Raw genomic sequence first — 10951 nt, 5'->3', positions numbered from 1 at the left:
GATTTGTAGCCCATGTATACCATGACGGTTTAGCTTATGACAAGTTGTTACGTAAAATGATGTGTCAAAAGATTGTGTAACTGCTGCTTCAAGAATGGGTTCCATTTTCTTTCAATTAATTATTTACATGCATGAGGAGTTTGAGATTGCTGAATATTTTGAGTTGAGATTTTGTGTTTAGAGTATATTGACTGAGATGGAGTCAGCAACGTATTGAGAACTCAATAATTGAGAGCCTATTGACATCTGATTTATCTTGCTTAGGCTATGATCTCCATGAAATATAACCGATGTTGTTATGTCATGTTGTTGCGGATCATTTTGCATCGTTTGATCGTGTACCATTCCGTCCCTCTGAACTAGTGATATTACGTTCACGAACGATCCGATTCTTTTCAACGACGAACGAAGAATCGGATTATTTTTGGGACGAACGAAGGGAACCGAGTAGGCCTACATGAGTGCCGTTCTTTTTATTGTTGTGCCCATATTTAACTGCCTGCATTGAACCCGCTCAACTCCCCTTTTACGTGAACAGTGAGAACCAACCAGTCACAAGTGGTAGGCGTTGTCGTGGTGAATCGGAGAAAATGTTTTCTGATTGTTTCACTGCAGTTACATTCTAAAGCACAAAGGAACACAGCCACACCCCTGCACTACCCTCCACCAGAGCGTTCACATAACACAGAGACCCATAATTGCTGACATCAATATGGAAAACACGAAGACATTTCAAATTGGAACATTTAAACAGAATGTACAGACGTAAGCACTCTGGGTATCATGACAGCTACATAATTACGGAAACATTCACATGGAACACATAGGCTACATCCCAGCTGCACATCACAATACTTAAAATGAACTATTTCTTTATTTGACATGACTTTCATGTCTGTGGATGTTAATGCATCAGGCCTTTGCTAACCCATAGGCTAACGCACATCTTGGCGCAGTCACCTTTCTCTCATTGTATTGCCATTGACCAGCAGGTGTCCCTAGAGTGCATTCGAGGCCTCAGGAAATGGACCATTTTGGTTGGAAAGCTTCAAGGCTTCATGAAGCTTCATCTCACCATCACAACTGATAACATGACACTGATGCACCATTAATAGTCATTATGATGATGACAAATGAGAGGGTATGGCATGTGCTAAAATATATTTATGAAATAGTCATGTCAGTCAAGCTTCCCATGTTTAAGAACTAGGTACTGATAATACCTCACCTTACCAGTTTGATTTACTGGAACATGAAACAGTTGAGTTACACTGTGCTGTCCCCACGTTGAGTTTGAGTTTGTCAGTCATTCACATTCCATGTTGGATCAGACACTGGGAGAGTATATGGCTTCTTGGCAAGAAACCAGGGGCGTAAAGTCAAACTTTCTTTCAAGAGTTGTGCAAAGACAAATTGGGTTCAGGGGCAGCAGAAAGGTGTGAAGACCATATGTATGTGATCAGAGAAACACACTTCCATTCAGGTTCATTCATTTTCACATTCATTCTTTAATACTGCCCTGACATGTTTTAATAGAAGTGATTTCTGAGAGTTGATTAAACTTGGCAGACAAAGGCTACGCTTAATTGACTTGCCTTCCGTGCTATTGTGCACTATAGGAACTGAATCCATGACCTTGTCAGTAGCATGTTAGACTGGCAACTGTGTTACAGTATATACTGTACATGTCTAATATTATGCTGAAGAGTTTCACCATTTTAAGACATACACTTCGACAGGCAGAGCCAGAGGGTGGAGAGAGAGACTGAGTCCCTTGGTTGCAACGGATACCCTTGATCCCAAGACAGATAGATCCTGTGGTTGCTAATCTCTCGCTGTCATTCGCAGCCATTTCCCCAGTTCTGCAGCCACACTAGGGCCGTATGGAGTCTGCGTCCTCAGAGCATCAGGCTCGCCCCAAACATAGTAAACCACCCCGACCAACAAACCTCACTGACCACCCTTCTACCCCCTTGGTCCTAGGAGAGAGAGAGAGAGAGAAAACTGTCCATCATCCATCAATCATCACTCAGTGAGACTGAGCGATCCTGTTATACACTGATCCCTTCCTCTCAGGATAGGAAATTCTCTTTAAGCATGAGAACCCCCTACCGGGAGCCCAAGAGAAGTGAGATTATGAGAAGAAGGCTGGTGCGATAATGGAGTGTGTCTGTGATTTGCCACGTCCTCTCTACTAGAGTGTGCAGCTAAGCAGAGAGCGCTGGTGTTCGGATGATTATTTAGGCCCTTCTGAGTCTGAAAACGTAGGTATTATCCTGAGCGGATGAACCTATCTGGCACAGTTTTCTTCATGTCAAAGCGATAGGGATAGGGATGCTAGTTCCTTTGTGCATTGACATGTATTATATAAAATGTACTCCTTTCGGCAACACTTTCATTCAAAGCAGTTGTGCTGTTGGAGAAGGAAGGTTGACATAGGCCCACACAGCCTGTAAACAGCTAATCACTTATGAATCATTTGTTAAGGAAAACTTGAGCACATCATTGGTGCAGTGTGGCAGCTCAGGTATAATATAACATTATTCCGTTCCGTCTAATTGAAGACAAAAATGGATGAAAGCACACCAGGACACGCAATTGTCATGCAATTTCTGTATGCCACCAGGTGTCCATGCCATGTCACTCGTGAGACAAGTGAGAAGAAGTCCTCTTCACACTATGTTATCATACTGTAGATTGTCCTTTCATCGTTTTAAGTTAAATCTCACCCAATTATTCAGTTAATTTAATACTCAGCTAATGTTTGGTGGTAGGTGGACGTTCAACCTGTCAGCATTATTAGATCACTTTATCTTTTTCAGGGATTTCATTTGACTTACCATGTAAACCGGAACTGGATTTCCAGTTGCTGAGTTGCAAAATGTGAAAGGAGAGGAAACCACCATGAGAATGTTTTAAAGGGACAGTCCTCAAACTAAAACCTCTGTCATTATCTACTCATTCTTGTGCTAAAAGAAGAACCCTATTTGTCTATTTCTGCAAAACATAATGGAGTGTCTCTTATTGTCTCTTAACATAGCTCTGTTTTTAGCCAACGGAAGTAAATAGGGACCAGTTCACATGGTTACTACTATACTGCTGAATTATCGGTATTCGTTTCAAAAGCCCTTTGAGACTATATAACTGATCTGTTGAGATTTGACTGCACATTTCAAAAGGAAGTAGCTGTCGTGGATGTACCTGTGTAGGCTACCCCGACTGATGGTAGTGTTTGAGAGTGCCTGTTTGGCTGCTAGTTGGTGTTTGGAGTGTGACTCTGACGATAAGTTATCAGTGTCTCTGCAGACGCTGGACTCAGAGACCCTTGCCCTACTCCACTGCATTAATGCGTCAGGACTCATGGCAGACACATCTAAGGTAATGACCCCCCCCCTGTTCAACTCCAGCCGACAAAGAGAAAAAGAAAAAACACATACTGGCTGTCTTTTTGTCATGAACTGCTAACATGTCAGTAAAGATAGAAGAAACAGGAACTGGTTTTAATCACAATTTTGTTTTGTGTCACCTCTTTTTCATTTCAAATTCTCTCTATGATTTAATGAATCACACCATAAAGGTCAAGAGTACATTTTCACACTAGTGTCAATGCTAGTGTGTAGTGACACTTCCTCTGTGGCATCATGTTCACGTTAATAAAGTGAGCGTGCACTTCAGACTTCACTGTCAGTGTCGACAGTGTCAATAAAGCGGGTTTGTGGGCATAGCTGTGTCTATCTAAATTTAGCACACTTGGCACCGGCTGGATGCTTGTTAAGTGTTTAGTCACTTTCCGACAGCTTTATGGAAAGTGGTGAATTTGCATGTCCGGTGCTCCCTCGTCCCAACCGCCTCACAGAGGCTCTGCGCTGGAAACGCTCGGACAATGCCACCATTATGGGGCCCGTGGGAGTCATGACAATGTGCCTATAGAGAGCCTGTGACCACAGCACCTGAAACAGTGCAAACTATTTAAATGACATTTACACATCGAAAAAATGGCAACCTTGAAGATCACCCCAATCATTTGTATAAAACTTAACTGAAGCGTTGTGGCAACTTTCCGTGGATGCTTTTGTACTCTCACTGACCTGTGTGTCCATGTTTCCGTGAATTCAAATTTTAACAGATTTGTGGTCCTCACTGTTTGATGAACTGTTGATCACTGTTTGAGTGTTTTCATTGTTTAAAAAAATATAGAATTACTGAATTATATGTTGTTAATCCTTTAGTATGAATAAATCTCCAGATAGCAACTACAGGCATATCAATGTGTTATTAATTCAGGTAACATTCACAGCTTTTTAAAAGAACAGCACTTCATATTTACAAAAAATACATCATTGTGATTTATCCCTGTATGCTTTCAATATACTTTATATTAAATGCTGGCCTAAGTCAAAAACATTTAAAATCTTTCACAAAAACAATATTCATCTCAGCATTTCACAGTCTACAGTTGGGAAAGGCCTTTGTACCTGTTTCTAAATTAATGACTTCTTCATTTGTACATTGTAGAAGTACTCCTTTTAAAAAATGAAGACAAGTTGAGATCATATCAAAAACTGGCAAACTCCTTCAAACATTAAGCTTCACGTGCTTTGAAAAACAAATGTAAAAACAAATGGTGGAACAAACATACATTCATCATTCCAACAAGCTCAAGGATGTCCACCATCCTGTACAATCTCGGCGTATGGCCTTTGACAGCCCGTATTTCTCTCAGTGTGTGTTCATCCGTTCACCAACACAGGCGGTGGCAGGTGGTGTGTGCTCTCACATGTGTCTGTGCTCATGGCCCTGATCCTCTTCTCCCCTTGTGTCGACCCCTTCACACCAGGGTGGGCACCATACCTGAGTTTGGATGGTGGGTGTACTGCAGGCTTGCTGAGGGGTGCAGGCTGGTCGACGAGGGGAGGTAGTGGGATGGGTGGCCGTAGGACAGGAGGGGCCCCTGGGGAAGAGAGAAGTGGCCCCCCAGGTCGTCGGGCATCGGCCCGTGGACCAGATCGGAATATGCATCGATGGGAACGCTCTTCTTGCCCTTCTTGTTTTTGTTAGACACTTTGCGGTTCCGCGTCTGAATGCCATCCTTCTTCATGGTGAGGGGTCTGTTGACCTTCATAATGGATATGGTAAAAAAAAAAAAAAGGCAAGCAATGTTAGGGGTCTTCTCAGTGTGAACAGCCCCGTAGTCATTATTAGCAATGCAATTAAATATGCAGTAAAATAAACGGCAGTAGTAACACTGGATGTATGTGAAGTGGTTCAAGTTGTGATAAGGGTTATGTTTGTCTAGTCACACCAGTTGTAGTTACAGTTGAAGCAGTACTGTAAGTAGTAGTGGAAATATGACACCTTTATCTCCCAAATGATAAGTGATACTGCTTCATCACTCACATTATGCAGTTTGAAGTAGAGGCCACAGGCGTTGCACACGGGCTCGCCATTGGCATTGCGTCTCCACAGGGTTGTGGTGCTGGTGTGGCAGTTAGCACACTGAGTTCCAGCCCGCTTGCTGACAATCTGAGCGAGGAGAGGAGAAACACGGGCAAGTTACTTCACAAAATAAATATAATAATATACTAAAAGCCTGTAACCTGAGAGTGATTATATTGACGTTCAGAGAAGAAGTCAGTGATTCGTCTCATTTTCGCACTTTTCAGAGATTAAGATAGCAATGAATGATTTTTCAGTTTTCTGATCAGGGCCAGGTATTCCTTAATTTCTCTCTCTAGACCTATACATATATAGACCTATACATATATATATAGTATTAGCTACACTTGTGGTATACACATCTGCATCTACTATTGATGCGCAATTTGAAACAGTCTCAATGCCAGCACCCTGCTCTGTATGTTTAATAAATGTAAGCTAGTGTCCATTCCTAACTTCCCCTGCTGTCCATCTCACTTAACCCCATGGCCATACCAGTCTCTTCTTTGGACGGATGAGAGGCCTGTTCTGGCCATTCATTTTGTGGTACAGTCCACATGCATTGCAGAGGTAGTGGCCAGTACCATCCCGCCGCCAGAGAGGGGTGGTAGTTGCTCCACAGTTCACACACTCTCGAGCCTCTGTTTTAAAAGAGCAAAAGTAGACACATATACTCTCTTGTTATACCAAAGCCACACAGACAGACGTTAAAACACACATACACACACAGGTATTCATGTCATGTCTGTGTGTGTGTGTGTGTGTGTGTGTGTGTGTATTGACATTTATAAAAACACACACACACACACACAGGACTCAAATAAAACTAGTCTATGTTCTAAGTGTCTGACAGTAAGGAAACCATGTCTTTACCAGGTGGGGACAGTCGCATCTTGTTGCGCAGCTTGGGGGAGTAGGCCGAGGGGCTCATCCAGCCTCCAGGAGAAGAGTAGAGGCCTGAGGAGCTGTAGTCCTGCTGGGAACTCATATAGGAGCTGTAAGGCCCCAGGAGGTGGGGGGAGGGCGTGTACATCCCCCCAGCCGCGGAGGTCAGGTTGAGGAAGCTGCCCCCAGCGGCACCACCTCCTCCTCCCATGGGGCTCAGCCGCTCGGCCTTCAGGGCCTCCTGGAGCCTGGGGCTCTCCTTGCCGTCGTGGCCTGGCGAGGGGAAGTCGTCCTTGGAAGAGCTGAAGGAGGAGGGGGCGCTGGTGGTGTAGAGGGAGGCGGAGGTGTGGGGGTGCAGGGGGGTCTTGGTGTAGGGGCTGCTCGCCCAGCCGGAGGAGGCAGGGTTGTAGGGGGAGCTCAGCGAGTGCCCCCCTGGCCCATCCAGCCACTGGATGTTACCCAGGAGAGAGGTGGAGGAGTACACCTGCCGCACTGGAGGAGACAAACAAATGTCTGTAATGAGAAAAAAACTCCATATTCTCTGAAACAGTCTGTATGCTGCAGTCTGTAGAAGAGTGCCTCACCTGGGCTGTGTCTGTATGCGGAGGAGGCCCGACTCTGGACCCCGCTGGAGAAGTAGGAGGGCAGGTTGGTGAAGTCGGCTTCGGGCGTGGAGTAGTAGGCCTCGGCCTCGTCCCCTGGAGGCAGCAGGCCCTGCTCGGTGGAGTAGGAGGCCATGGGGTCTGTGCTGACCAGCGATGGGGACACCCAGCGGGACTGCTCTGATGAGTTCTCCATCACTCGGATGGGGGTGTGATTTCCTAAACCTTTGGGGAAACAGAAGCCTGATGCATGTCTTGTATTTGAGGCTTAGTATTTACATTGCCTGACTGAGTTCTCCAATGGTCGTGGCAATGAATAATATAAATTACTTGTTTAATTCAATCTACACTCAATCTAATCTAATAATTGACGTGCTTCTTATTCCAACCAAAAAAAATGACGGTTTATTCAATTACAAGGCAGCCTTGAGCCTACAAAGTCCCTGGAGTCCACTAGTGCATCAGAGGAGTAACATGGAAGTCTGTCAGAGCCCACAATAACTGCTGGTGCTATTTTTGTGGCTCTGTGAAGTGTTGAAAGACTGCAGCAAGGTAGCCTGACCGCTCGGGTTTCTCAAACTTCCCTTTAGAGATCCTCGTTTGCTTGTGGCTGAAAGTTGGCCCTAAAAATACCAGATCTTTTGTGAGCTACTCTCTTGCTGCTCTAGCAGCGACCTGTCCCACGTTCGCTGGTCTACCCCCTTTTGAAAAATATGTCTGTGGAATGTTGGTAACTGCCCCTCTGGAAATGCCTAAATCCCAGGTGAATGATAAATCCCTGAGAGCATTAGAGATCAGGGATTTTTTTTTAAACCATAATGAAAAAGTGCAGCTGAGAGAGAACCACTAAAGGTGATGGTTGTCCTGTTTTGTTTGTTTTTACAGTGACTCCCCTTTAAAAATATCATCTGTAACTGAAATTTAGACCCAAAGTTAGAAAAAATAACTAGGTCGTAAATTAAACCAAATAAATAAATTCTACACCTAGAATTCATCGAAACGGAGATGAGCGCTCATATCGTAATGCATTTGTGATAAGAAGGAAAAGAGAGGAGAGATAGGTGTGAGAAAATCAGATAGGCTAATTATTATTGGACTCACATTAAGTTTCTTAACCTTATAATTATTAGTGGATATCAAAACTCCTCTTTCCTCATATACACATGTTCAGAAACAAATGACTCCTCAAGAGAAATACACATTTACTTCATGGAGATCAGTAGAAGGGCGAATGCTTGCGCCACTGCAGTTACATGTCAAAGCAAGAGAAAATAACATAACCCTTCTGTTCAAATCCCTGAGCCCTTCAATACTGATTATTTATTTATTTAAGATTCTTTAACTAAGTGATCAAATGACAAAAACAGACAAATGGCAATATAACAGAATTTTCATCTTTCAGTGTTATAAAACATGATCAACATTTTGGTAATCCATGAATGGTGTTTATCTCTACTGCTGTCTGGTATCTGAACTTCTTTAATGCCACAGTGTATTAATGATTTATAAATAATTTGTTTTACGTATGAAGGGTGAATTTAGAAATGTCATTGTCATGATCAATTAGTTGCTCTGAACTCGTACCAACATCCCTTTTGAAATACATGACTGGAATGCAAACAATGTATACACTTATTTTTTAAGTTTAATTACACATTGAGATGATAAATAATGAATAAAGATATGATTTTATAGTTGTATTGTCACTCATTTATCGGATGTTTTAACATCAACATAAAAATATATTTCTAGTTCTTGTTTGTGTGAAATCATATATAAAAATACACTTGCCTGTTGTCATTTTATTTTACACATCTGTGCTCTTAAGTATTGCACACGGTGCGTGAGATAGCGCTCTTGGTATTGATATTTACCATGGATATATCTGGTGTAAAATTTTGCAGTGCTGCAAAATCACTGTTTTTCTTTCACAAGAAGATAGAGTAAAATGTCAGACTATTGTAGATCCAGAGAGATATTAAAACAGTGCTGTTGGCCACCAAGAGTTACCCTATCTTTGGTTCCTTAAGATAAAGTACAGAAACCACACTGTAACTTAAGACTCATGATGCAAGGTCAAAGTGCTGAAAGTAAAAAATAAAATAAATGTATTTGCTGAACACTTTATGTATTGCATTCTCTAGCATGCATTTTGTTAAAAAATAGACCTAGATAAATAAATGAAATAATGTTGCTAAAATAAAGTGCACAAGCCTCATTAAATGGCAGACTCTAAAGCAGTTCTTTAAAGTTGTCCTAGTTGCGTTTGCATTCGATTCTCCTACCTGGTCTCCTTCCACAGGGTGGGCTCTTACAGGTGAACTCAGGTGGGCACAGGTGAGCAGAGGGTCTGTGGTCTACACGCTTGTAGGAACACAGAGAGAGGGGGACTGAACTGTCAGCAGTTAGACCGGGTCTCTTCTCTGGATGATTAATCCCCAGTGCTCTCTCTACTATACATTTGGTTTAAAGTTGGAGGGAAGGGTTGGGTTGGGTGGGGAATACAGTATTTTTTTTTTCGCTAAATGAAAGACACTCCTCCTTCCTCTGCAATGCCCTGAGCTATCATAACTGAGCTATGCTATGGCTTCAATGGGAGAGGGTGCTCATATTATTCCGATATATGAGTCAGCATTTACTATGATGCCCTTCAAACTGTTAATGTGATCTTCCCTTGATAAACATCAAGCATTCTATATTTCCACGTAAACATCAATGAATATATGTATATATATACATACAATTATATATATAAAGGCTATTAACGTACTTTAAAAGCTGTGTTTGCTTCAAGTATAGGTTGCAAAATTTGCCTTCCCTTGATAAACATCAAGCATTCTATATTTCCAAGTAAATATCAATGAATATATATATATATATACGTACATAAAATTATATATATAAAGGCTATTAACGTACTTTAAAAGCTGTGTTTGCTTCAAGTATAGGTTGCAAAATTTGCATGATACGTGAGTTCTGGTGTTGTTACAGACAGAAGGGACGGGTAGTTAGTAATGTGCAAGGACAGAAAGTTGTCCTGTTTGAGGCAGGTCTGGTGGAGCAGAGAGCTGCTGCTGGGAGATAAGTTGGTACTGACCTCAGACAAACCCAGGCAAACTATGCAAAAACTACAGTTCAGTGCAACTGTTAGCCATAGCTCTCCTTTTGTACCAGTGTGACTAGTAACCCAGTTGCGAAGTAGCTAAGTACTGTATGTGTGAATGCATGGACATAACTTGCAAATCACACACGCCGCTTGGCATACTGTGTTGAGACAGTTATAAAACGATAACCCGATGGAAAAGCCAAAGGGACATTTAAAACAAAGCAAATAAAAACATGCAAAATGACAAGTTTCTCTGTGGTACAGTCCCACACAATGTAGGGGGCTGATGCAAATTAGGACAAACGCCGCAATCATGGAGACACTGTACTTACACAAACTCTTTCTCTTTTTCTCTCTCTCTCTCTCTCCTTCTCTCACACACTATATCTCTGTATGTGTGTGTGTGTGTGTGTGTGTGTGTGTGTGTGTGTGTGTGTGTGTGTGTGTGTGTGTGTGTGTGTGTGCGTGTGTGTTCCAGCTACAGTTTCGGCACAGCTCCGCTAACCAAAGGCCTCAGACTGTATGAGATATTTGATAGTCAAAACCTCTGGAGCTTTCCACCTCCACTACTCATTTACAATTCTCAGGGAAAGCAGGACGAACTGTGTCTGGTCAGGCAGAACCTCGGCACAGTATCTGACACCGCTATTGTGAGGGCTCATTTTCATATTGCCATGGAGGTGCTCATAAATTCAGAACACCTAGCCCTTTGGTAGAACCACCAGAGAGAAGTGACCAGATGAGGAATATGGTGGTTCTATGGCAGTGTTGAAGGGTGATTATGGCGGGAGTGTGTGTGTGTGTGTGTGTGTGTGTGTGTGTGTGTGTGTGTGTGTTTGTGTGTGTGTGTGAGAGAGAGAGAGAGAGAGAGAGAGAGAGAGAGAGAGAGAACAGGGAGGACAGTTGGTCTGGAGAGAGCAGT

The 10951-nt window shown here is 42.7% G+C and overlaps 1 protein-coding gene across 3 annotated transcripts; it reads right to left on the bottom strand.

The window, feature by feature from the left end:
- Window positions 1-4210: 4210 nt before the first annotated feature.
- gata1a (GATA binding protein 1a) lies at window positions 4211-9500 on the bottom strand. 3 transcript variants are annotated; one of them, XM_031567375.2, is made up of 6 exons: window positions 9209-9500; window positions 6906-7166; window positions 6310-6813; window positions 5932-6077; window positions 5398-5523; window positions 4211-5116 (listed from the first exon to the last, which is right to left on the bottom strand). In XM_031567375.2, exons 2-6 carry the CDS (start codon window positions 7117-7119, stop codon window positions 4829-4831), a joined length of 1278 nt encoding a protein of 425 aa, XP_031423235.1. In that variant the 5' UTR covers window positions 7120-7166; window positions 9209-9500; the 3' UTR covers window positions 4211-4828. The 3 variants fall into 3 exon arrangements, with proteins under 3 accessions (XP_031423235.1, XP_031423234.1, XP_012696598.1); XM_031567374.2 differs by having other exon boundaries at window positions 6906-7148; XM_012841144.3 differs by having other exon boundaries at window positions 6906-7142.
- Between the last annotated feature and the right edge of the window lie 1451 nt (window positions 9501-10951).

Source organism: Clupea harengus, chromosome 5 (assembly GCF_900700415.2).
Source record: "Clupea harengus chromosome 5, Ch_v2.0.2, whole genome shotgun sequence".
NCBI lineage: Eukaryota > Metazoa > Chordata > Actinopteri > Clupeiformes > Clupeidae > Clupea > Clupea harengus.
This window is presented reverse-complemented; position numbering and strand designations above follow the sequence as displayed.

Excerpts from the sequence above, each read along its gene's own strand:
- gata1a (XM_031567375.2), bottom strand. The coding sequence starts at position 7,119 with ATGGAGAACTCATCAGAGCAGTCCCGCTGGGTGTCCCCATCGCTGGTC. Across the intron at positions 6,078-6,309 it reads GATGCGACTGTCCCCACCTG|AGGCTCGAGAGTGTGTGAAC; the intron begins GTAAAGACATGG and ends CTTTTAAAACAG. Across the intron at positions 5,117-5,397 it reads TCTACTTCAAACTGCATAAT|GTCAACAGACCCCTCACCAT; the intron begins GTGAGTGATGAA and ends TCCATTATGAAG.